Consider the following 26,437-nt stretch of genomic DNA (forward strand, 5'->3'; position numbering starts at 1 on the left):
TACTCAATAACCCAAAAGTAACGGAGAGATTAAGGGGAGAAATCAAAGAATATTTAGACGATAATGACACGGGAGAAGCATCACCAGTGATCTTATGGGATGCATTGAAAGCTGTACTGAGAGGGAAAATTATTTCTATTACTACTCACATGAAAAAATTCAATGCACAAAAATTAGCAGACCATCAAGGAAAATTAAAACAACCAAGTTGTAGATAGCAACAAAATTAGTTCTAATTTAAAACAGGAAATTAAGAAAGTGCAAAGTGAAATCAATGATATATACACATTAGAAACTCAAAGAAACTTACTTTACCTGAGACAGAAGAATTATGAAGTAGGAAGTAAATCAGCTAGATTATTAGCATATAAATTACGTAAACAACAAGCAGACAACACAATTCATAAAATAAAGAACCCAAAAACAAAGCTTGTGGAGAATACAATGCAGAAAATTCAACATATTATCGAGACCTGTACTCTCAACCCCGGGCCTCCAGTGAGTCCCATATAGACACTTTTCTGAATTCTTTAGAACTACCCAAGCTCACAGATTTACAAAATGAATGCCTATTAGAGCCAGTAACTGCCAAAGAACTGAACGTGGCCATCCTTAGATTAAAAGCTGGAAAGTCTCCAGGTTCTGATGGGTTTACCTCAGGTGGTACAAATCGCTGAAGTCACAGTTAGCTCCATTATTACTTAACACCTTTAATTGGATCTTACAGAGAGGAGAAATTCCACCTTCCTGGAGAGAGGCGACTATCTCCGTTATTCCTAAAGAGGGTAAAGATAAACTAGAATGCGGTAATTACCAGCCAATCAGTGTCCTTAATTTGGATTATAAATTATTTACATCTATATTAGCTCGTAGACTGAAAAGCTTCTACCTGGCTTCATCCACTTAGACCAGACTGGATTCATTCAGCAAAGACAAACTCAGGACAACATAAGGAGAACTTTACACATACTAGAACAGGTTATTAAGAACGGGACAGAGACAATGGTAGGAGGATTAGACACTGAGAAAGCTTTTGATTCAGTTAGTTGAGTGTTCCTATACAGAGTGTTAGGAAGATTCAGCTTTCAAGAAAAGTTTATTAAAGTAATCCAGACTTTATATGACAGCCCTACAGCTTGAATTAAGATAAATGGGAACCTCTCTGACTCTTTTATTTTAGAGAGAGGAACCAGACAGGGATGCCCAATTTCTCCTCTCCTTCTTGCACTATACATTGAACCTCTTGCCCAACTAATAAGACAGAGTGAAATTGTAAAAGGTATCAAGGTGGCAGGGATTGAACAGAAGGTGGCGCTATTCACAGATGACATTTTAGTCTATTTGAGTGAACCAGAAAAATCATTTATAGGATTGTTTACACTGTTGGATGAGTTCGGGAAAATATCAGGTTATAACATTAATGTACAGAAAACGCAAGTTTTGTCCTTAAACTGCAGGATACATATGATCTTAAGTGGGAAGCTAAATTATTAAAATATTTAGGAATAATCCTGCCAAAAGATCTTTCAACATTGTCACAGGTAAATTATGGGCCATTAACTTCAGAGATAAAAGCAGATATACATAGGTGGAATCTTAATCCCTTTTTAAGTTTAAATTCAAGGATAAATACCATAAAAATGAATATTCTCCCTCAGTTCCTTTACCTTTTCCGGACTTTACCTGTCGAGGTGGATGATAATCAATTCAGGGAATGGGACAAATGGATTTCCCGCTTTATCTGGCAAGGAAAGAAACCTAGAATCCGATTTAACACCTTACAGTTAGGAAAGGAAGGAGGAGGTATGGCTCTTCCTTGTTTGAGAAATTATTTTTATTCTTCACAGATAACCCCTCTGTTATATTGGTGCAATAGGGAATACAACACTAAATGGAAGGAAATAGAATTTGGATTGATTGACAGTTTTCCTCTACAGGCCTCAATTGCGGACATAGGATTGATGGCCCAATTGGAAAAGATTAAAAACAGCTAGATAAATCTCACATTAAAAGTATGGCAGAAGGTGGCTAATTCATATGGAATCAATAACATGTCAAAACTTTTCAGACGGTGTGCTTATGATACCAAATTTCTTCCCAGCACAGGAGATAAAAGATTTGAACTGTCAATAAAGAAGGGCCTTACAACCTACCTCTCAGTCACACATAAAAGTGTATTACAAAGTTTTCAATCCCTGCAGGACAAATATGGCCTAGAACACAATGACTTTTTTAGGTACCTTCAAGTACAACATCATGTTAACCAGAGTTTTAGATATATAGACTTATCAACAGTAGAATTAGAATTTGTTCAAGATTCTGAATTCGGCTTACAGTTCAATACCAAGTAAATCAATTTTTCGATTATATAATGCCCTCTCTCATGCCAAAAATGAAAACACATTGTATATTAAAGAGAAGTGGGAGAAAGAAGCGGGGTTGGTACTTTCAGAGGAGGCTTGGGGGAAAATATGCAGCTTTCAGTGGTCTTCAACTAACTCTTTGATTTGGAGAGAACATTGTTGGAAAAATATTAAAAGATACTTCAAGACCCCATACCAGGAAAAATATAAAGACACAAACATGGCGTGTTGGAAAAGGTGTGGCTCCAAGGAGGCAAATCATTTCCATATTTTTTGGGATTGCCCTAAGTTAAGTTTATATTGGGAAGGTATTCACAGAACATTAGTTAAAGCGTTTAAGACTCAGATACCTCTGAATTTTGAGACTCTGCACTTGGGGCATGTATTGTTTTTGGAACAGAAGAAAGATATAAAGCTGCTACAGGCCCTTTTAGTGGCAAGTAAGAAATCAATCTCCAGAAAGTGGTTAAATCCAACATCACCTACATTAGAAGATTGGCATGAAATCATTTTGGAAATATTTACAATGGAAAAGATGATCTACTCTCTGAGAATTCAAAAGGAAAAATTTTATCAAATTTGGAATAAATGGATTGAATTTATAACCTCAAAGCGAGCAGACTTTAGATGGCTCTCCTAATGGTTTATACTGTTTGTCTCACCAACATAGTAATAGTGTTAACGTAAGCACCCTTGGCTCGAATGTTCACTGTTCTTTTTTTTGGAAAATGTGGAATTAACACAAGTAACGAAAAGATCTGGGGAAATTTTGGACCAGAAAGAAATGGACCAGAAGAGATACATGGAAATCAGTATTCAACCATTATTACTAATATTTTTTATAACAACTATTATCATTATTTAGTTTAATAGAGTGGAATTACAATTGCACATAAACAGCTATTTGAGTGCCTAATTATTTTTTATATTATCTCAATGTGCACTTGTGAATGTACAAATTAATATAGATTTACTCACATAAAAAATGGAAGAAGTTATATATGTAAAAAGAAGTTTGTGTATTACTTGTGAATACCTTATCCAAATAAAAATAAAATTAAATTTAAAAAAAAGAGAAAAGAGTTTTTAAATGGGGCTGTTTCCCACTTTTGTAAGGGTGAAGCTGTGTTTCAACAAATCCATAACTTCATGTCCCACTAACGGGGAATTGCAGAGTCCATGGTATTTAAGTCCATTAGGAAGTAACAAGAAACGCAGGCAGGGCTGGCTGGTGGCGCAACGACATCAGCACCAGACCTGGGAGCGGAGGTTCCCGGGTTCGAAACCAGTTGGGTCCGCCCCCGACTACGCTTTCCATCCGTGCCGGATTGAGTGTCGAGAATGCAAGTCGACCTCGTAAAATAAAGGGAAAATACTGCGAAAATGTCTGTGAGAGGAGTGGCTCGCCACAGTCTGTCTCTCTCTATCTCTCTCGCTCCACACCTTGTAAAAAGCCATGAGAAAGACATCATCACAGACGCACGCACGGTCACACAGACGCACATGCACAGACTCGCAGACTTGCATGCACACAGGCACACACCAAAAAAAAATGCAGGCAATGCAAACAGATTATGACCATCACCAAATGAAATGGGACAAAGCTATAGTTACATATTCTGGATGATAATGCGGAAATAAAATTATGATGGGGTCACTAAAGACACAGGTTGATAGATCTGAGGACCAATTGTCCCATCGACAAATATATATGGGGTGAACTTGTTGGAGGGGAGGGGATTATACATTCCTGCTGCTACACATGGCTTAAAATGAAAGTAACTCTGCTTTCAAAAACTAACTCTTGAACACTTTTTTTTTGTGGGTTGTACATCTCCACCTTGCTGTGAATCAGGTCAACCCTTTACGAGGGGTGATTGATAAGTTTGTGGCCTAAGGTAAAAGGAGTCTATTTTAGAAAATCAAGCACATTTATTTTTCCTACTTTTACACGCTTAGTCCAGTGGTTGTGGAGCATACGGATCCCTTCTTTGTAGAAGTCGGAGTCTTGGACCTCCAGAAGTGGTCCACAGCAGGGGTGATTGATAGGTTCATGGCCTAAGGTAGAAGGAAATGAGTTATTAACTTCAAATTTTCTGCATTTTCACTCAAAGAGTTGAACTGCACATGCATGTAACAAGAGCTGTATAACTCATCTCCTTCTACCTTAGGCCACAAACTTATCAATCACCCCTGCTGTGGACCACCTGGAGGTCCAAGACGCTTTCGTTACATGCATGTGCAGTTCAACTCTTTGACTGATAATGCAGAATGTTTGAAATTAATAACTCATCTCCTTCTACCTTAGGCCACGAACTTATCACTCACCCCTGCTGTGGCCCACTTCTACAAAGAAGGGATCCGTATGCTCCATGACGGCTGGACTAAGTGTGTACATGTAGGAGGGGACTATGTTGAGAAATAAATTTGTGCTAGGTTTTCTAAAATTGACTCCTTCTACCTTAGGCCACGAACTTATCAATCACCCCTCGTAGATTATGGTATTTTCTGAAAGCCTAACTGCTAACAGAAAGAGGGCAATAGGATATTAGGGGCCTCCCAAACATTGTGAACAATAATGCATCCTCATAGCTGTTGAGAGATAAGGATTTAGAAATAAGATGAAAAATACGAACGGGAATCAAATTGGACAGAGAAAAGAGAGTGAGATATGGGAAGATGGGAGACAATGGAAAAGATAAAACCTAATTCATTGTCAGGGAGTTGCTGGCAGACAGTAATATATTTGGCTTCTTTTGTGAGGATCGATGAGACAAACTGTCCACCATTCCATGACAAATCACAATCTCTTTCACACACAATTCTATTACTATGTTCTAAACACTCTTCACAGCAAATTCTGGTTCCTTAAGTCTTGCAGATAAAAATGGCAAAAAGGACACTTTACATTTTCGACAAAAAAAGATGGTGACATACCTTGGTGTCTGCTACTTTGGACAGTCCCAACTCTTTAATGATCTGGTTAATCCTTTCATTCTTTTCCCTATTGCGAATACTAGTTGGCAAACGCAGAGCAGCCGAAAATTGCAAATTCTCTCTCACCGTCAGTGTGCCCATCACCACATCATCCTGAAAGACAAAGCGAACAATAGCTATAAGCCAACAGGCACCAGAATAGAAACAACACACACAAAATGCTGGTGGAACGCAGCAGGCCAGGCAGCATCTATAGGAAGAAGTATAGTTGACGTTTCAGGCCAAGACCCTTCGTCAGGACTAACCACTAACAGGACTAACCAGAATAGAAAAATCACCATTAAGCCAAGCCTAAAATAACACACAGAACACTGACATTTCAATCACTCAGAAATGAAGAAAGTAATAGACTTGGATAATTATAGAGCACCCCATGCATCTTCACAATGTCATGGCAAGTTTTGTAGCAAAATGTTTCTCAAATGAAGTTCATGGAGCTGACAGAGCAAAACTATTTTGCTGGTTTGGAACTATCTTAAAAGTTAGGCCACCCTCTCCAGAAATGACCAGGAAATATCACTACAGGTAGAAATGAGGGACTTCCTTCTGCAAATGGTAGCTACTATCATCACACTTGTATTTGCTAGGTTCTCACAACAGTGGAAGAATTCAGATCTAAACACCTCATCGAGACCTCAAGTGGCCAACTCTGCACCAGCCTCCCCCCACTATTCCATAATAGTCATGTCAATCTTTGCAATGAGAAGAACGTGTCACATGGGGCATCCAAGACACGTCAGCACATCAAAATGGGAACACAAGAGACTACAGATGCTGAAAATCAGGAGCAACACACAAAGTGTTGGAGGATCTCAGCAGGTCAGGCAGCACTTACGAAGGAAATAGACAGTCAGCATTCTGGATCGAGACCTTCATCTGGGCTGTAAAGAAAGAGGGGTATAAAAAACAGGAGGAAGGGGTGGATCCAGATGAGCGGGTGGAGGTGATAGGCAGGTGAAGGAGGTGAGCATGATACAAGAAGCAGGGAGGTGATAGACGGAATTGACAAAGGACTGAAGAAGATGGAATCTCACAGGAAAGGAGAGTAGACCGTGGAATAAAGGGATGGAGGTGAAGTGGTGGGAGGAATGTGTCGGTGATGGGCAAATCAAGAGTGTTGGGGAGGAGAGAGATGGGGCCGGTGAGATAAGGGGCCAAAAAGGAAAAGGGGGTTAGAGAAATCAATGTTCATGCTATCAGCTTGGAGACTACCAAGGCAGAATATGAGATGCTGTTTCTCTAATCTACACCTAGCTTCAACTTGGCAGTAGAGGAGGCTTTAGACAGACATGTTGGTGTGGAAATGGAAACAGGAATTAAAATGGCTGACCACTCCCGGCTGGTATAGTGGACAGAATGGTGGTGTGTTTGAAAAATATTTTAAATGTCTTTTTTTCAGAAAGGAAACATTCTCACCTGCACAACATAACCAGAGATACATTTAAAGTCAGCAGGTTGTGGAACACCATCTACCAGCACTTGTCCTTTCAAACCAATAGGCTCTTTCCTGGCAGCCAAGATATCCAGTAAGCTAGGAAGTAATGTGCACTTGTTATTTAATGAGGAAAAAAATCAATCCACACAAATAAAACATTGCTTGGTGTCTGACAGTATCGTACACGGGAATCAGAGACCGCATAACCCATCAGACGCTGGTGGGCAAAGACAAATGGCAAATTGTCACTGCCCACCAGCAAGAACCAATCACCTGCCAAAGTCACTCATTAGTTTATAAAATATTCTATTCTTTGAAGTTAACTTAAAAAAAGAATTTGGAAATCAAACGAAGAGGTAGGAGTATAGGTTTTATATGTTTCATATTTCAAATTATATATTTCATTACATCAGATTGTCTCAATGGGCCTTACTGTCAATTCTGAAGTGTTGCTACTGCTGTATTTTAGAAAATATGGTTATTGATATTGGAAGCCCTCACATTCAGAAATACAGTAATTACTGTATAATCTTTAAATAATGAATATCAAGAGATATTCTTGAAGGGCAAAGAATGATTATGATGTTCAAAACTTGGCTCAAGAAAAGTGAGCAACATATCTGCAGATTTTCACTTGTTCAAGAAATGTGAAGTTAACCGTAGACAAATCTGCTAATCAGAGTAGCCAAAATACATAGACTCTTTAAATTATGGACTTATGCTTGCTCGTTTAGGGTAAGAAAAGTGTTAAGTTGTGAAATAGATTAGAAGAAGACAATGTACTGAGCAGCTGGTGTAACCAATTTTATCAGGCAATACCATCTCACCCTACTGTCACAACACCACAGAGGTACAATTAGTACGTTTGCAGCTGACATAACAATACATGGCAGTGTTGATAGTAAAGAGGATATTGAACAGTAGGCAAGATAGCCACAGATGGAATAAAATCTTCATGAATGTGAGGTAACACACTTTGGGGTGACTGAGCTCGACAGGCACCTACACAATGAAAAGTTTTTAAATCTGCAGTTACTGGAAATATAAAATAAAGAGAAACATGCCTCAATGAGGCACCAGTATAATGATGTGAGTGGTGCAGAGGAAAAGAAGAGGAGGGGAGAGTGGGGGGGCATGGTGGCGAGAGGGAGGAAGTAGGTTGGCAGCAGTAGAGGGCAGGCAGAGTGGGGTGGCAAGCTGGGGGGGTCGAAGGGGGAGGGGGTGGAGGAGGGGAGGGTGGAAGGAAGGTAGGAGAATGAAAGAGTGGAGGGAGATGACATGTACAAGGATGGGGGAGTGAGGAAGGAGAATGGGAAGGGGAGGGGAGGATGGGGAAGGGGAAGGTGAGGGGGTAGGAAGAGGGAAGGGGAGGGGGTAGGAAATGGGGAAGGGGAGGGAATAGGAAGGGGGAAGGTGAAGGGGTAGGAAAGGGGAAGGGGAGGGGTAGGAAGGGGGAAGGGGAGGGGTAGGAAGGGGAAGGGGAAGGGGAGGGGAGGAAGGGGGAAGGGGTGGGGGAGGATGGGGAAGGGGGTAGGAAAGGGGAAGGGGAAGGGGAGAGGAGGATGGGGAAGGGGAGGGGAAGATGGGGAAGGGAGTGGGAGGATGGGGAAGGGGAGGAGGTAGGAAGGGGAGAGGAGGATGGGGTAGGGGAGGGGGAGGGGGAAGGGAAGGGGAGAGGGGGAAGGGGAGAGGGGAAGGGGAGAGGGGAAGGGGAGAGGGGGAAGGGGAGAGGGGGAAGGGGAGAGGAGGAAGGGGAGAGGAGGAAGGGGAGAGGAGGATGGGGAGAGGAGGATGGGGAAGGGGAGGGGGTAGGGGAAGGGGAGGGGGTAGGGGAAGGGGAGGGGGGAGGGGAAGGGGAGGGGGAAGGGGAGGAGGTAGGAAGGGGGAAGGGGAGAGGAGTATGGGGAAGAGGGTAGGAAGGGGAAGGGGAGAGGAGGACAGGGAAGGGGAGGGGAGGATGGGGAGGGGGTAGGAAAGGGGAAGGGGAGGGGAGGACGGGGAAGGGGAGGGGGTAGGAAGGGGGGAGGGGGTAGGAAGGGGGGGGGAAGGGGGGAAGGGGAGGTGGAGGAAGGGGAGGGGGTAGGAAGGGGGAGGGGGTAGGATGGGGAAGGGGAGGGGGTAGGATGGGGAAGGGGAAGGGGAGGAAGGGGAAGGGATGGGAGGATGAGGAAGGGGAAAGGGGATGGGAGGAAGGGGAAAGGGGATGGGAGGATGGGGAAGGGGAGGAAGGGGGCAGTGGAGGGGGACGATGTGGGGAAGTGGTGGGGGAGTATGGGGAGTGGAGGGGAGGGTGAGGGAAGAGGAAGGGGAGGGTGAGGGAAGAGGATGGGGAGGAAGCGCAGGGTTACGGTGAGGGTGAGGGGGTAAGTGGAGGGGGACAAATGGGAAGTGGCGAGGGGGGAGGAATGGGGAAGTTGTGGGGTAGGAAGGGGGAAGTGGCGAGGGGGAGGAAGGGGGAAGTGGCGAGGGGGAGGAAGGGGGAATTGGCAAGGGGGAGGAAGGGGGACGTGGTGGGGGAGGAAGGGGGAAGTGGAAGGGGATTGTTCTATGTTCTCACCCTCTAACTGCTCCCATTCATCAGTGGTCAGATAACCCATTTTACAGTTTATCTCCATGGTCAATGCAGATTTACACAATCAGACACGTTTCCCCCACCTTCACACCCCTGACTAAGGGTTTTCAACTTAAAAAGCAACTCTTTTCCGCTTCCCATGGTGCAGCTGGATTGCTGAGGACATTCACAATGAATGGAGGAGTTCTGGGGACGGAGAGGACCTTGGTGTACAAGTCCAAGAATCTGTGTTGGTGACAACACAAGTAGGGAAGGGAGTGAAGAAGGCATTTGGGATATTTACGTACCTCCAATAGCTGTGGCATGGAGCAGAACTGGGACGTTGTGAGAATGAAGTGTTTTGGTTGATGAGTTACTGGACAGGCTGAGTGTGTTTTCCTTGCACCGGTGGAGATTAAGGGGAACCTGACTAGATTATGTGTGGCATTGGAAAGCCTTCGCTATGGCAGAGGTGTCTACAAGCAGAGAATACAAGATAAGAGAGTGAAGGGTTAAAAATACGATGAGGGGGTAGTTTTTTTTACACCTTAAGGATGGCTGGAATCTGCAACACATTTGCCTGAGTGGACAACGGAGGCAAATACTTTCACCGTGGTTAAGCAATACCTGGACCAACACTTGAACTGTCAAAGTGTAGAAGGCGACAGACTGAATGCTGGTAACTGATATTAGCATAGATGGTTACTTGTATGATAGCAGATAGAGCGAAGAGTACAACAGCATCCAAAGATACCAACTCACCCATGCTGACCAGGTACCCATCTAAACTAGTCCCATTACATATGTTTAACCCAAAACTCCTATCCACGTGGGCCTGTCTGGCTCAATAGTTCGCTGACAAAATCATTGCGAGTTTGTGTGAACTGAGGTAACTCAGACATCCCACCTCTCCCGGAAGTTCTGGGAGTCTCCCGCATATCGGTAGTGGCTCCCTGACGCCCGGAAATTATATAAAATATCCTGGAAATAGATTCTTTTTGAGAGGGAGAGTGAGCATCCTGATTGGTCTTTCTTCATGCTAAGAGTCGTCCCCAACCACCGGGCTGCGAGGAAACAATGTGATTTGGCGATATGAAACGATATGAGTCAGCTGCACCTTTCCTCATTCCCTGTCACGCACTGTTGAATTTTAACGCACGTGAGATCATCAGTGACCCGAGACGAGCAAAGGAATGGGTCCGTGATCCATTAGTGAATGTCTCCGGTGAATCATCCATGTCAGCGTGGGGAAAAGATCAACTCCTCGAGCTTGCAAATGACGGTGGGCTGAAAAGTATGTTTGACATAACATCTCTGCTGGCATTCTGGATCAAAGTCAAGGCTGAATATCCTGAGATAGCCACGAAAGCACTGAAAGCGTTGCTTCCATTTCCAACCTATCTCTGTGAAGCGGGGTTTTCTGCAATGAATGCAACGAAAACCAAATTGCGGAATAGACTGGACATAAGGAACCCCGTTCGAGTATCACTGTCTCCCATCACCCCTCGATAGGACCGTGTTGTTGCAGGAAAACAAGCCCAGGGCTCCCACTGATTCAGCGATATTGGTGTGTTTATATGTTCATACGGGGAAAATATGCGCTGTGTGTTTAATATCCAAACGTTACTTAAAATGTTATGATGCGATTGACTTATCACCTATATTCCGGTTGTGATTAACATCCCTGCCCCCCCGTCGGCCGGTCCGCAAGAATATTGTCAATATTAAACCGGTCTGCGGTGCAAAAACGATTGCGGCCCCCTGCTAAGTAGACCTATAAATTTTCTCTGTGCGCGGGCTTTACAGTCGACCTCAAAAATAATGACAGTGTTGCTCGCTGCACTATTTGCAACAGTGACTTTTCTATTGCCCATTGTGGGTTAAAATGTAAAAGACATGTTGAGGTGAGTTTAACAGGTGTCATTCATTCATTAGCATAGCTAACGTTATTTAAACTAGCTGGCTGGCTGCTAAGGAGCTACGCTGTTGATGTCCTACGTGATGAGGCCAAACTCCCTGTAGACTTGCTTAAAGTTGTAATGAATAAACATGATAATATAAGTACATATCTTAATGTCACATTTTCTGCATATACCCAGCTTGGTTTACAGATTAGACAAAATCACTAAACAAAGTACTACATACACCCTTGGAGGTAGACCGTGGGGGGGGGGGAATATGGGGTTGCGGGGGATGGGGGTGCTACCTCCCTGAAATGAGATTTTGCAGGGTGGGATGTCTGGGTAACTCATCCCAAAGGAATTAGCTAGACCACAGTAAAATAAATGCAGAGTAAATGGGAAACTGGAACTGGGACAAGATAAGGGAACTGGAAAAAGAACCAAAAGGAATACACAGAGAGGGCAAACAATATTGCAAAGACTAGCAGGAAGTTAGTGGACTGGGAAGCTTTCAAAAAACTAACCAAAGGCAATTTTGAAAAAGGAATGCGGGGAGAAAAGATGAATTATGTAAGTAAGTTAGCTAATAATACAAAAGGGTATACCAAAAGTTTTTTTTTCAGATATATAAAGAGTGAAAGAGAGGCAAGAGTGGACCACTGGAGAAGTAATGGGGAACAAAGAAACGGTGGGTGAACTGAGTGAGTATTTTGAGTCAATCTGCATTGTGGAACGTGCCAGAAATTTGCAAGTCTCAGGGAGCAGAAGTGAGTGTAGTCACACTTACTGAGGAGATGGCGCTTGGGAAGCTGAAAAGTCTAAAGGTGTCTAGGACACCTGGACCAGATGGACTATACACCTCAGGGTTCCGAAACAGGTCGCTGAAGAGATTGGAGAGGCATTAGTAATGATCTTTCAAGAATTATTACATTTTGGAATCTTTCCAGAGGAGTGGAAAATCTTAAATGTCATTCCATTCTTTAAGAAGCAAGGGAAGCAAAGCAATAAATTACAGTTTGTTAGCCTAACTTCACTGGTTGGTTGACTTCAGAGTCTGTTATATACTGTAGGATGAGGTCTTGAGATACTTTGAAGCACATAATAAATTGAGTTTAGAAGGATGGGGAAGATCTCATTGAAACCTACTGAATATTGAAAGCCCTGGATAGAATGGACATGGAAAGGTTGCTTCCACTCGTGGGAGAGTCTAGGATCAGAGGGCACAACCTCAGAATGGAAGAACATCCGTTTAGAAAAGAGATGAAGGGGGAAATTCCTTAGTCAGAGGGTGTGACTCTTTGAAATGTATTGTTGCAGACAGCCATGAAGACCAAGTCATTAGTTAGTTTCAAAGCGGAGGTTGACAGGTTCTTGATTAGTAAGGGTGCAAAGGCGCAAGAATGGGGTTGAGAGGGAAGAATAATTCAGCCATGATTGACGAGCAGAGCAGACTGAATGGGCTAACTCTGCTCCAATGTCTTATAGTCTTCTGGAGTGAAGATGGAAACTTTCAGCAGGTCAGCCAGAGTCTCCAGTGAGAAGCGGGTTGAACATTTTTGTTTGATGAATGAGAAAAGGTGGAGTTCAAACACAAATCACAGAGGAAGCCGTAGGGTGGAGAGGACAAAAGAAAATATGTATGATAGGGTGCAAAAGAGACTGAGGGAGCATGGTGGTGAAGGCTCGTTAAATGCAGCAGATAAACCTACAGGAGGTGTGAATGGTGAACCTATGAAAGCAAAGGGAGAGATAAATACATTGACAGAACCAGGAGCTTCCAAAACATTTTGAATAAAACATTGCTGATGCCAGAAATATGAAAAAAAGGAAAGTACCAGAAGGAGGAACATATGGGGAATTGAAAACAAGATCAATGTTTTGAGTTAATGCCTGGAAAATTTCATTATTTGAAATATGCCGACTACAGTGTCACTTCACGAGGACAATTATGTACTATATTAGAAGATCTAACCCTTTCCTATCCATGTACTTGTCCAAATGCAAAATTCCATCAGTCTAGCACTTTGCAGATGCTGCGATGTTTTGTGAGTGAGACGTGCTGAAGGACTTGCACCTCTAGAAAGGAACTGGAGGTTAAAATATCTGCAAGTTACGGAGGTTGTATTTTGCGCCTGGCAACTACACTCCAGAGTATGCATAAACCCTTTGTATCAAAGAAATACTAAGGTAAGAATATGATTAAACGTTGATCATATTGGGAGGAGAAGATGGCAGCGCGCCTGCAGATGCGCGGCCCTCCAGTGAAAAAAGATATTTTATCTGTTAAATAGGGGCCATGGACAATTCTGATTTGATGGAGAATGGACGTGAAAGCACAGAGGAACATCTGAAGAAATTTCTGAAACGCTTGTTTGCTGCTGTCGTTACTGTGTGGTCAGGAATCTTTCGGAGGGTAGGCCTCAAAATCCCCGGCCTTGCCTGCTTTTGGCGACGGAGAAGGAGGTCGAATCGTTCGGACAGAGATGGCGCTCAGTACTCGGTGTTGGAGAGCTGATCAGAGCTCGAAGTTTTCGGATGACTCAGAGTCGGATTGTGGTCGGCATGGCAGGGAGAGTTTTTCTTCCTTCTCCCATCTGCGTGAGATGTGGGGCATTTGAGAAACTTTGAACTTTACTGTGCTCATGGACTTCTTCATCAAGTTATGGTATTGTTGCACTGTTGTAACTATATGTTATAATTATGTGGTCTTGTCAGTTTTTTCAGTCTTGGTCTGTCCTGTGTTTTGTGATATCACACCGGAAGAAATATTATATCATTTCTTAATGCATGCATTACTAAATGACAATAAAAGAGGACTGCGTGTCTTCATAATCTAATATTGTACAAAACATTGGTTAGGCTGCACTATGGATCTTGTGTGCCTTTCTGGTCATCACATTACAGGAAGGATGCAATCAAGAGAGGGCAGAAGGATATTGCCTGGATTGGCAGACAGGAGACATGATGCATGTGTGTAATATTATAATAGGCATAGATAGGGGGAATTGCCAACAATGTTTTTCATGGTAGGGAGTTTCTAAAAGTAGACAGCAGGCATTTGTTTATTGTTATTTTACCATGCACATGTATACATGCAGCTAAACAAATCCTTGTTCTTCTGGAGTAATCACTCCAGTGTTCGTCCATCACTGTCTCGTTTGGATCAGCTACCAAACAAGACAAGAATAGACTCCAAAGAACCATCAGGACTGCGGAAAGGATTATTGGTGTGAAGCTGCCCTCGATCCAGGACTTATATGCATCTAGAGTCAGGAAGCGAGCAAGCAGCATCATTGTAGACCCATCACACCCTGGACATCACCTGTTCCAACTCCTTCCTTCTGGTAGGCGCTTTAGATCACTGTATGCCAGGACAAATAAGTACAAGAACAGTTTCTTTCCGTATGCCATCAGTCTTATGAACACTTGAATTTTAGTCTATTATAAACCAAGTCCACCTGTACATACACAGGTATACCTCATTGTATATAGTTCATGATTATTTGCACTATTGTTTTGTTTGCTTTTTGATTCTGTACAGCGAGAGCTTAGGGAAACCGGCATCAAATTCCCTGTATGTGTCCACATACTTGGCGATAACAAAGGATTCTGATTCTGAGCCATAGGGCAGATGTATGATCACACACAGCGCAAGGTGAAAGTGAAGGGTGGTGGTTTAAAGATGGTCGGGATTCAGCTGCCAGAGGAGGTGGTAGCAGAAACAATAACAACGTTCAAGAGGTACCTGGAAAGTACTTGAACGAGCAGGGCTCCGAGGGGTATGGAACCGTGCAGGTGCGTGGGATGGTATAGATAGGGACGGTGGCTAGCATAGACGTGATGCATTGAAGAGCCTGTTTCTAAATTGTACAAATCTATGGCTCCATGAGATGCTTGTTCCTCAAGCTTGCAATAGTCTTTTTTTTATATAAACAATGCCACAGACCAAAAATTGAATAAGCATGGCCTGACATAGAGGATCAGGATGACACGCGAGCTGCAAGTTCAGTGACACCCTGGCTGGAGGGCTTTTAAATCTGGCATCGAATAATATTGTACCAACACCCCACTTAAACATCAAAATCTGAATTGGTGTCACACAGCATCATTTGTGGCATGGCTCAGAAACTGACACCGTGGTCCACTCAATCAGAATAATCAAAACATTACTGAGTTAAACATTAGTAAATTGGTTTATTATTGTCACATGGACGGAGGTACGGTGAAAAACTTACATATATATTTGGTGGCAGCATAAAAGTTAGGAGGCATGTGCAAATGGGAAAGATGATGTTTTGGATTGCTGACTCGAAAGAACCTGAAAGGTTGGTTACTGCAACTAAGCCCTGAAGTGCATTAGATCAAAACTATGAGAGGAACGTTGCCCTGAGCCTGTGTTGGGCTTTGCTGGAATTGTGTAAGAGGTAGATCGGAAAATCAAAGTGACATGCAACGGAAACTCAGGGTCATCCTAGCCAGTTAGCTACTGTCTCTGACAGTTGGATAACATTTGTATATTGGAGACACAAGCGAATGCCAGAAGCAGGAACATATAATCAGTGGCCACTTTATTAGAAGCACTTGGTCATTAATGCAAATATCTGATCAGCCAATCATGTGGCAGCAACTCAATGCGTAAAAGCATGCAGGCATGGTCAAGAGGTTCAGTTGTTGTTTCAACTAAACGTCAGAATGGGGAAGAAATGTGATCTAAGTGACTTTGACTGGGAAATTATTGTTGGCACCAGATTGGGTGGTTTGAGTATCTCAGAACTGCTGATCTCTTGGGATTTTCCACATATAACAGTCTCTAGAGTTTACATAGAATGGTGTGGAGAGAAAAAAAACATCCAGTGAATAGCCATTCTGTGGGTGAAAATGCCTTGTTATTGAGAGAGGCCAGAGGAGAATGGACAGACTGGCTCAAGCTGATAGGAAAGACACAGTAACTCAAATAAGCATGTGTTACAACAGCGGTGTGCAGAAGAGCATCTCTGAATGCACATGTCAAACCTTGAAGTGGGTGGGCTACACCAGCACCTAATAAAGTGCCCACTGAGTGTATAGTATGGAGAGAGGAAAACAAAATTAATAGCTTGGGTTAATGCATGGAGAGCATTGTTACTCAAAAATTGTTGCATAAGCTTAAAGGTAGGGCAGCACAGTGGCATAGTGGTTAGCATAACTCATTACAGTATCAGCAATCCAAAAATCAGGGTTCTTTTCCCGCTGCTGTCTGTAAAGTGTATTCCCTCTGCCTGTATTGGTTTCCTCCACGTGCTCCCGTTTCCTTTCATATTCAAAAGACATGCGGAGTCGGGTAAATAAATTGGGGGTATGCTTTGTTTGCGCCAGAAACATGACAGCACTTGTAGGCTGCCCCCAGCACATCCTTGGATTGTGTTGGTCGTTGTCACATTTCACTGTATGTTTTGATGTACGTGAGACAGATAAAACTAATCTTCACCTCATTTAGCATTGGCGGTGTAAAACCCCTATTTAAAGTTCTAAAGAATTTAATCTGAATTTTCTCATAAAATCATCGATCCACTCTTGAAAAGGAAGTATCTCACATTAGCAAATTGCGTCTACACCCAAATAACAAGAGACTGGCTGGCAGTGATGTTCAAAGGGATGGAAGTGCACGTCAACACAAGTGCAACAAGTGATTAGGAGGGCAAATAATCAGTTAGTTTATATTACAAGAGGATTTGAGTAAGGAAGTGTCATTGCAATTTTATACGGCTTGAGTCCTGATGAAGGGTCTTGGCCCAAAACGTCACCTGCACTCTTTCCCATGGATACTGCCCGGCCTGCTGAGTTCCTCCAGCTTATTGTATGTGTTGCTTGGATTTCCAACGTCTGCAGATTTTCTCTTGTTTGTCTAAAGGGTCTTGGTGAGATTACTTCTAAAGTATGGCACACAGTTTTGGTCTCCTTACCAAAGGAAAGATGCACTTGCTGCAGAGGGAAAGGAACAAAGATTCACCAGACTGACTCTGGTATAGCATCATACAGCATCAGGGCTGCTATATGATCTGAGAATGTGGAATGGAGCTGTAAACTCTACTGTTTAGAAGAACGAAAGGAGATTTTGTCTATACATACAAAAAAAGCTGATAAATGTCCTAATGAAGGGTCTCAGCCTGAAACGTCGACTGTGCTTCCTATGGATGCTGTCTGGTCCGCTGCGTTCTACCAGCATTTTGTGTGTGTTGCTTGAATTTCCAGCATCTGCAGATTTCCTCGTGTTTGAGCTGATAAACGTGTTTATTTTTGTTGCATGTTCCAAGGTGCATGAAAACAGTACTTTTTCTGTAACTGTTAACACTTTAATCTGCATTTTGTTATTGCTTTTCCTTTGTACTATCACAATGCACTGTTGTATTTCTCACTACCTCTTCCTTATGCTACCTCAATGCACTACTGTCGTGAGACAGATTATCTCACTACAACAGTGCATTGTGAGTACAAGCGAAAGCAATAACTGAATGCAGAATAAAAATGTTACGGTTACAGAGAAACTACAGTGCAGGCAGACAATAAGGCGTAAGGCCATAACGAAGTCAATTATGAAGTCAAGGGTCTGTTTCATCATACTAGGGGACCATTCAATAGTGTTATAAGAACAGGATAAAGGTCATCTTCGTGCTTCTGCTTGGTACTGCGCAAGCACTGCTGGATGGCTGTTATAACACGCAGTCGGTATGAATGGCGTGGGAGTTAAATTGTAAACTAAGGTGTTTTGACTTTGAGCCTACTGGTAAAGGCTTTCGAGTTTTTCTATCTCCTGCTTGACGTGAGAGGAGAGAAGAGAGAATGTACAGGGTAGGTGGGGTCTTTCCTCAGGAATTTGACTGTTAGATCCAGAGAGGGTGTGTCACCTGAAAGAGGAATCTAGGACCTGGTACACAGTTTCAGAATAAGCGGTCGGCTGTTTATGACTCTGAAAAGAAGACACTTCCTTAACTCGGAGGGACGTGGACCTCTGGAGTTCTCTTCTCTACCCCGGAGGGCTGTGGAGGCTTAGTCAGCAACTTCATTCAGAGATCAGTACATTGCCAGACACATGAAGGAAGCTAATCAGTGTGGCTAGAGTGCTACATATCAAAGCTGAAGTGGAAAATAAGCCAAGATCTTAATGAATGGCTTGAAGGTTTGGTCTACCTACATTCTGCTCTAGACAAAAAAATGGCATGTGTCCAATATTACTGAATATTTACTCACTTCTTCACTTCGATAAATAAGAGATAATTTTGTGTCATTACTGCACTGAACCCCTACATTTAGCCACACCTGCCCATATTCTCTTCGCCTTGCATCTACCTGCTTCTGGCTCTCAACTCTAAACACCCCCCCAGCCCCCCCCCCCACCTTGCTCTATCTGCCCATAACCCTCAACTCTGCTCAGTCCATGTCCTTACGATTCTTTTCTACACCTTCTCTTACTTCATCATATCCTTCCTATAATGGGTGACCAGAACTGAACATATATTCCAAGTATAGCCAAATCAACGTTTTGTAAAACTGTAACAAGATCTGTATCCAGTCATATTATTACATTGGTATTTCTTTGATACAACGTGTTTAAGCATACTCTGGAGCATTGTTGCCAATACAAAACAACGCCTCTATAACCTGAAAATATCATTACCTCAAGCCCCTACCTAATGGTGGGAAGCAAGTCCTTATGCATGTCTCCCCTACAAAGCACTGTCGCACCTGTGATTGAAGTACCAGTTTGATAGAATGCTGTTCCAAAAAGAGTGTTACCATGTCCAGAGGGATTGAGTTCTGGAGGGAGATTGAGCAGGCTAGGACTTTACTCATTATAGCATTCGAGACTGAGGGGTCACCTTATAGAGGTGTCTAAAATCATGAGGGGCACAGACCGGGTGAATGCATTCGGCCTCTTTCCCAGGGCTGAGGAATCGCAAACTAGAAGGCATAGGTTTAAGGTGAGAGGAGAGAGATTTATTAGAAACCTGAGGGGCAAATTTTTCCACCCAGAGTTTGGTCTGTAATGGGCTGCCGATGAAATGGTTGAGGTAGGTACATTAACAATATTTAAAAGCCAGTTGGATAGGAAAGGTATGGAGGGATATAGGCCAAAAGCAGGCAAATGGGACCAGCTTGGATAGGCACCTTGGTGGATATGGACAAGCTGGGTCAACGGACCTGTTTTTGTGTTTAAGACTGTTTCTTTCATCTCCAATTTTCTGTTCCTTGGGAAGTGAATTTCAGGAATTTTCAAGCCTGTGGGAATTTGCAGTGGAATGCATTTAATTGGAGAGCTCTTACAGTCAGCTGATACGATGCCCCATACGGTCTCCTTCTGTATTGCAGTTACTGAAATTATCCCAGTACTAAAATAGCTTACACTCCTAGCCTCAGTTGTGTTTTTTTGTGTGTGGTCAGAGCTCCAAGATTCATCCCGCCAAGGAGTATACAAGGAAAATAGCAAGAGTATTTAAAGGAGTGCTGCATACGTAAATGAGTGTGAACTGCAGATAAAAGGCGAAGTTATTAGGTCGTGATGCACGAGGACGGGAAGAGACTGACATGGAATAACAAGCTCAGCTGGAGCATTTGGAGTTCTGTACTGCAGTCTTGTCTTAATTACAATACTCACGATGACTTGCCACTACCAGTGGGGCCCATAATAGCATTCATACCAGGTCTCATGATGCCACTGCAAAAGAAAACAGGAGTGAAATATTGTGTAACTATATTGAACTCTGGCTAAGGATGTTAATTGTCACAAAGAACCCCGAAAATCCTGCCATTCAAAAATCTTGCTTCATAGTTACAAAAATTGCACAAAGAACTTAAGCTGTTAAATATTCATAAAAGAGTAAAAGTGCCCAGAAAAATACAGTCATAGAACAGTACAGCATAGAAACAGGTACCTCGGCCCATCTAGTTCATGCTGAGCTATTAATCTGCTTAGTCTCACTGACCTGTACCCGGACCATATCCCCTGAACCATGTACCGATCCAAATTTCTCTTAGATGTTGAAATCAATCCTGCATCCAGCCCTTATACTGGCAGCTAATCCCAAGCTCTCTCTGTTGTGTATTTAATATTTCAGTAACATTAGAGTAATACTGTAAATATATTGTTTGATCAAACACTCTTTGTTGTTTACTAATTCATTACGGGTCATCTGTAAAAGTCATACATCATTACGCCACCGTGTCAAGTGCGTGTCATTACACCACTACTTCATAAGTGCATGCCTCATTAAGAAAAAGATAAAAGTTAAGGTACAGTTTCAAAGAGCACTAATCTTGCACACTGTTGATGAAAAATATGATAACGATGAGAGTGAAACAGGACTGAATAGCCTTGAGATTTACAAAGTGAAAATCAACAACAGATAAGCAGTACAGCTTACTCCAGAAGTGAAGGGCAAATTAATTAAAATGGATTTCGATACTGCTTCAGCTGTTTCAGTCATTCCACAAGACAAGCTTGAATGGCATTTCAAAGATACTGAACTGCAGCCTGCAGATATCCAGCTAACAACTTATACTGCAGTACTTTAAGTTCTTAATGTCTAGCCAGACCCTGCGATCATAAAAAAATGTTAAAAAAAAGACAGTAACATCTTTTGTTGACTCAGTAGAAGCCGCTGCGATCGAACGCACCGCCATCTCACTGGAAAGGTAATCTTCTCTACTCTTAGGAAATAAAGTACTAACCTATTCAACCTTTCCCTATAACTCAGATCCTTAAGTCCTGGCAACATACTTGTAAATTTTCTTTCAATCTTACTGGCATCTTTCCTGTAGGTAGGTGACCAAAACTCTACACAATATTCCAAATTACGCCTCACCAACATATCATACAAATTTCAACATAACATCCCAACTCCTGTACTCAATACATGGAATTATGAAGGCCAATGTGCCAAAAGCTTTCTTTATGACCCTACCTACCTGTGATGCCACTTTCAACAAATTATGGACAAATTCCCAGGTTGGTCCTACTAAAGTGCAAAACCTTGCACTCGTCTGCTTTAAATCCCATCTGCTATTTTTCCAGCTGGTTCAGATCCCACTGCGAGCTTTGATGGTCTTCTTTGCTGTCACTACACCCCGAATCTTGGTGTCATCTGCAAATTTCCTAATCTAGTTAACCACATTGCATTCCAGATCGTTGATATAAATGACAAACAACAATGGACCCAGAACCGATCCCTGTGGCCCTCCGTTAGTCACAGGTCTCCAGTGAAAGAGGCAACCATCTACTACCATTCTCCGGCTTCTCCCACAAAGCCAATATCTAATTCAATTTACTCTCTCATCCTGAATGCCAAGTGACTGAACCTTCTTGACCAACCTCCCATGTGGGACCTTGTCAAATGCTTTACTAAAGTCCATATAGACAATGTCCACTGCCTTGCCTTCATCACTTTCCTGGTAACCTCCTCAGAAAACTCTGTAAGATTGCTTAGACACAACCTACCATGCACAGAGCCATGTTGAATATCCTTAATCAATCCCTATCTATCCAAATACTGATATATCCATTCCCTTAGAATACCCTCCGATAACTTTTCTATTACTGATTAGATTACATTAGATTAGATTGAACTTTATTGTGCCGAGTACAGATACAAAGCCAATGAAACGCAGTTAGCATCTAACCAGAAATGCAAAGAATAGTGTTATTTACAAAATAACTACAAATAAAAAGTAAGTGCTACAGCACACAAATGTAAAAGTACTGAGACAGTACAATATGGGTGCAATACAGCCTCAGAATAGAGGGGTGTCCTTTTAGAACAGAGATGAGGAGGAATTTATTTAACCGAAGTGTTGAATCTGCCATAGGTGGCTGTGGAGGCCAAGTCATTGGGCATATTTAAGGCAGAGGATGATAGAATTTTGATTAGTCAGTACATGAAGGGATAAGAGGAAAAGGCAGGAGATTGAGGCAGAGAGGGAAAATGGATCAGACATGATAAAATGGCAGAGCAGACTCGATGGGCCAAATGGCCTAATTCTGCTCTTATATCTTATGGTCTTATGATCACTAGATGAAAAGCTTTTCCCCTGTACAAACCTATCACCTGCCCTGCTTTATTCAGGAAACTTTCCTGGACACATTTGACAAACTCTTTCCCATCCAGTCTTTTTACAGTGTGGGAATCCCAGTCAATATGTGGAAAATTAAAACCACCTGTCACAACCTCGTGCTTCTTGCAACAGTCTGCGATCTCTCTACATATTTGCTCCTCCAAATCCTGTGGACTGATGGGTGGTCTATAATACTGTTAACGTGGTCATACTTTTGTTATCCCTCAGTCCTACCCAGAAATCTTAGCTATTCAAGCTTTGCAGTCTGTCCTGACGGAGGACTGCTGTGACATTTACCCTAACTAGTATTACCACCCTTCCCTTTAATTCCTCCCCCCCCCCCACCCCTCGGCTCTGTTGCATCTAAAACAATGGAACTTCTGAACATTAAGCTGCCGGTCCCGCCCCTCCTGCAACCAAAACTCTCAAATGGCTACAGCGTCATAATTGCACATGCTGATCCGCAAGTGACTGAACCACTGATAAAAGACAGCGGCTTCTATTGGTTCTGGTTGAAAAGACAAGTGATCACAGTTTTGGTCGCATGCTAAAGAGCAATAGATACCTCATCAGGAAAGGTTTTATTAATTAAAGTTCAAGGCGCAACTAATAAATTACCTCCAATAAAAGTCTGCTTAGTAACGATGAGTAAAAATTCTGAACTGATCACACATCAGAAATTTACGGATTGGGTTCAATGACCACTAACACAACAATAAAGCACAATCATGTACTTTGTACAGACGGAAAGGGAGGTATATAGAATTATTGTGAAGGCAAAGTATAACCCAGAAATTCAACCTTGTACTGCATCCGTGGAAGCTCAGTAAGCTTCCATCTTGTCTTTGTGGGACTGGATGGGGAAGGGGAGAAAGGAAAGCGTGATGAGCTGTGGGGTGGTTCATCGCTGGGATTGTGCTTCCGAAGAGGGGAAGCTGCCTCCGTGATGCACTGAGTCCGTGTGGGGAACGTGCACTGTTAAGGAAAATGCTGCAGGATTTTCAGTAAGAGATGACAAGTTTAACCAAAGTACTTCCAAACAGGGATAATGTGCAATACCTAAGGGAACCTCAGAGTGGTGATACTCCAATACCCCTGTACTATAGAAACTGATCCTCCACTGCTTCGTATTACTCCCAAATGCTGCTGCTCTGTAAAGCCATATGAATGCTAATCCCAAGGGTGGTAGCCTTGTCCTCATGGGAAGAACATGTTGTTGCCTTCTGATAACATCAGCCCCCTCTGCCAGGGTGCTGAAAGGGTATCACACAGTCTGCCCTTGGCCAGAACACGAGGCTGCAGTTATCAGCTGGGTTCTGAGGAGTATCCATACCAATCACAAAGCGAGACTGTGATCACAGTCTTCTGTGATGTTACTTGGCACCTGGGTTATTTAAATTGTAAAATGGCACAGCAATTAAACTGAATAATTCACCTCTCATCACTCGGCAAAAGAACATTGCTGCTCTCCTGTGTCTCCAACTTTCTTTATGAAGTTCCACACATCTGGTACTGCCCTATTTTAATACTCTCCTGGCAGAGCCTGGTGTGGAGTGTGGTAAACCATGTATATATGTTGTAACTCGGTTACCTGTCTGGACACACCCCTCTGCTGACTGCCCCTGTGGCTCCTCCCACAGAGTCCTGTATAAAGGTGTTCGTCTTGCCCCTCCCCCTCAGTCTGGGGGCAGACACTCACTGTGGAGGTCGTATTGTACAGCGAATAAAAGCCTTTCAGTATTTTTACCAAACCTCAGTCTTTTGGAGTAATTGAAGGTGCTTCAATTTTATTCGCTGTACATTTTAAAACATGGAACAGGCCCTGAGACCAGAAAAATTAGACCTCGATCCGCAAATGCCTGACGCTGGAAACGCTTTCGAACTCTGGCTGGCCTGCTTCGAAGCGTATCTAGAGGAGATTAAAGCGACCGACCCCATAGCGAAGCACAGAGTTCTACTCTCCAGGGTCAGTCCACGGGTCTATTCGCTGATCAGAGACCAGCCGAACTACGACGGCGCGATGAACGCACTCAAAAGACAATACCTGCGGCCGATAAACAGCGTCTATGCTCGGCATCGCTTAGCGACACGGCAATAACGATCCGGGGAATCGAGTGCTGAGTTCGTCCAGGCCCTACGGACGCTCGTGCGAGCCTGCAATTGCCAGGAGCTGACGGCAGCGCAGCATGCAGAACTCCTAGTGAGAGACGCCTTCGTCACGGGGACCAGGTCAGTGTACGTGCGCCAGCGGCTGCTGGAAAAAGCCGATCTTACCCTAAATTCGGCGATGGAGCTGGCTGATACGTTGGAGGCCACTCTGCATAACTCCGAGGCTCTCCAGGCACGCGATCCCCTGATGGCCTCGTGGGTGCCGCAGACCCCGCAACCTGCCGGCGAATCGACCTCGGCTGCCGCCAGTCGTGAGTCCGCGAAGTGCTACTTCTGCGGACTGGAGAAGCACCCCCGGAAACGCTGCCCGGCCCGACAAGCTACCTGTTCCAGCTGTGGAAAGAAGGGCCACTTCGCCAAGGTCTGTAAGTCAAAACCGCGAGCGGGATCGAGCAGCGCCGCGTGCGAGACGTGGGGGTCGCCATCTTCCCTGCACACTGCCACCACGTGCGAGACATGGGGGCCGCCATCTTCCCTGCACGCTGCCATCACGTGCGAGACATGGGGGCCGCCATCTTCCCTGCACACTGCCACCATGTGCAAGACGTGGGGGTCGCCATCTTGCCTGCCGCCATCTTCCCTGCACGCCACCACCACGTGCGAGACATGGGGGTGGCCATCTTGGTCGGCGCCACCTCCCACCGCCTATGACCAACGGGTGCTCACGGGGCACCCCACCACGCTGGACCAAGACAGCGACCCCACCCTGGCTTCCGTGACCCTCGACCAAAGCGCTCCCCACCAGCTCGCAAGGTCAATGATGGACATCCTGGTGGAGGGGCACAGGACAAGCTGCCTGTTTGACACGGGCAGCACGGAGAGTTTTATCCACCTGGCCACGGTGCAGCATTGTGGACTCATGATACGGCCGGTAAGTCGGAGGGTCACCATGGCCTCCAGGTCGCATACAACAGACATCCGGGGGGGTTGTGTAGCGACGCTAGTGGTGCAGGGCACAGAATATCGGGACTTTACGTTACTGGTCTTGCCTCAACTGTGTGCCCCTGTGCTGTTGGGGTTGGACTTCCAGAGCCACCTGAAAAGCGTGACAATGAAGTATGATGGGCTCCTCCCACCAATTACTGTCATAAATCCCCTGTTTTGTAGAGATATGTCACGTACCCCGCTACTGACCACACACACACACCGACCCGCACATCCCACCCAACATCATGCCAACTGCCACACTACCGACACCACTTGTGGCCTCTCCACCCTCAGGATCCCTCCCCCACTGCTGTTCGCCAACCTGACCCCCGACTGTAAACCTGTGGCAACTAAAAGCAGGAGGTACAGCGTGGGGGACAGATCTTTCATTAAGTCGGAGGTGCAGCGGCTGCTCAGGGAGGGGGTCATTGAGGCAAGCACAAGTCCTTGGAGGGCGCAGGTGGTGGTTGTTCAGAACGGGGAGAAGAATAGGATGGTCGTGGACTATAGCCAGACCATCAATAGGTTCACGCAGCTCGACGCGTACCCTCTACCCCACATCGCGGATATGGTCAATCAGATAGCACAGTACAAGGTGTACTCGACCATAGACCTAAAATCTGCTTACCATCAGCTCCCCATCCGCCGGGAGGACTGCCCTTACACTGCCTTCGAGGCGGACGGCAGGCTTTATCAATTCCTGCGCGTCCCCTTTGGTGTCAGGAATGGTGTATCTGTCTTCCAGAGGGCAATGGACCGGATGGTGGACCAGTGCCAACTGAAGGCCACGTTCCCATATCTGGATAACATCACCATCTGAGGTCACGACCAGCAGGATCACGACAACAACCTCCAAAAATTTCTCCAAGCGGCCAAATCTTTCAACCTCACCTATAACAAGGACAAGTGTGTATTTGGGACCACCCGACTTGCTATCCTTGGGTGTGTCGTGGAGAATGGAGTCATTGGCCCTGACTCCGACCGTACGTGCCCCTTGTTGGAACTTCCT

General features: G+C 44.1%; 1 protein-coding gene across 1 annotated transcript in view; it reads right to left on the reverse strand.

The window, feature by feature from the left end:
* Nucleotides 1-26,437, reverse strand: part of abcg2a (ATP-binding cassette, sub-family G (WHITE), member 2a) — a 99,214-nt gene that overhangs the window by 51,969 nt on the left and 20,808 nt on the right. The window contains exons 3-5 of the mRNA XM_063046916.1: nt 19,880-19,939; nt 6,777-6,891; nt 5,301-5,453 (exon numbers count right to left, since the gene is read on the reverse strand). Coding sequence (XP_062902986.1) covers nt 5,301-5,453; nt 6,777-6,891; nt 19,880-19,939 — 328 coding nt within the window. The remainder of the gene's footprint in view (nt 1-5,300; nt 5,454-6,776; nt 6,892-19,879; nt 19,940-26,437) is intronic.

This window comes from Mobula hypostoma, chromosome 4 (assembly GCF_963921235.1).
Source record: "Mobula hypostoma chromosome 4, sMobHyp1.1, whole genome shotgun sequence".
NCBI lineage: Eukaryota > Metazoa > Chordata > Chondrichthyes > Myliobatiformes > Myliobatidae > Mobula > Mobula hypostoma.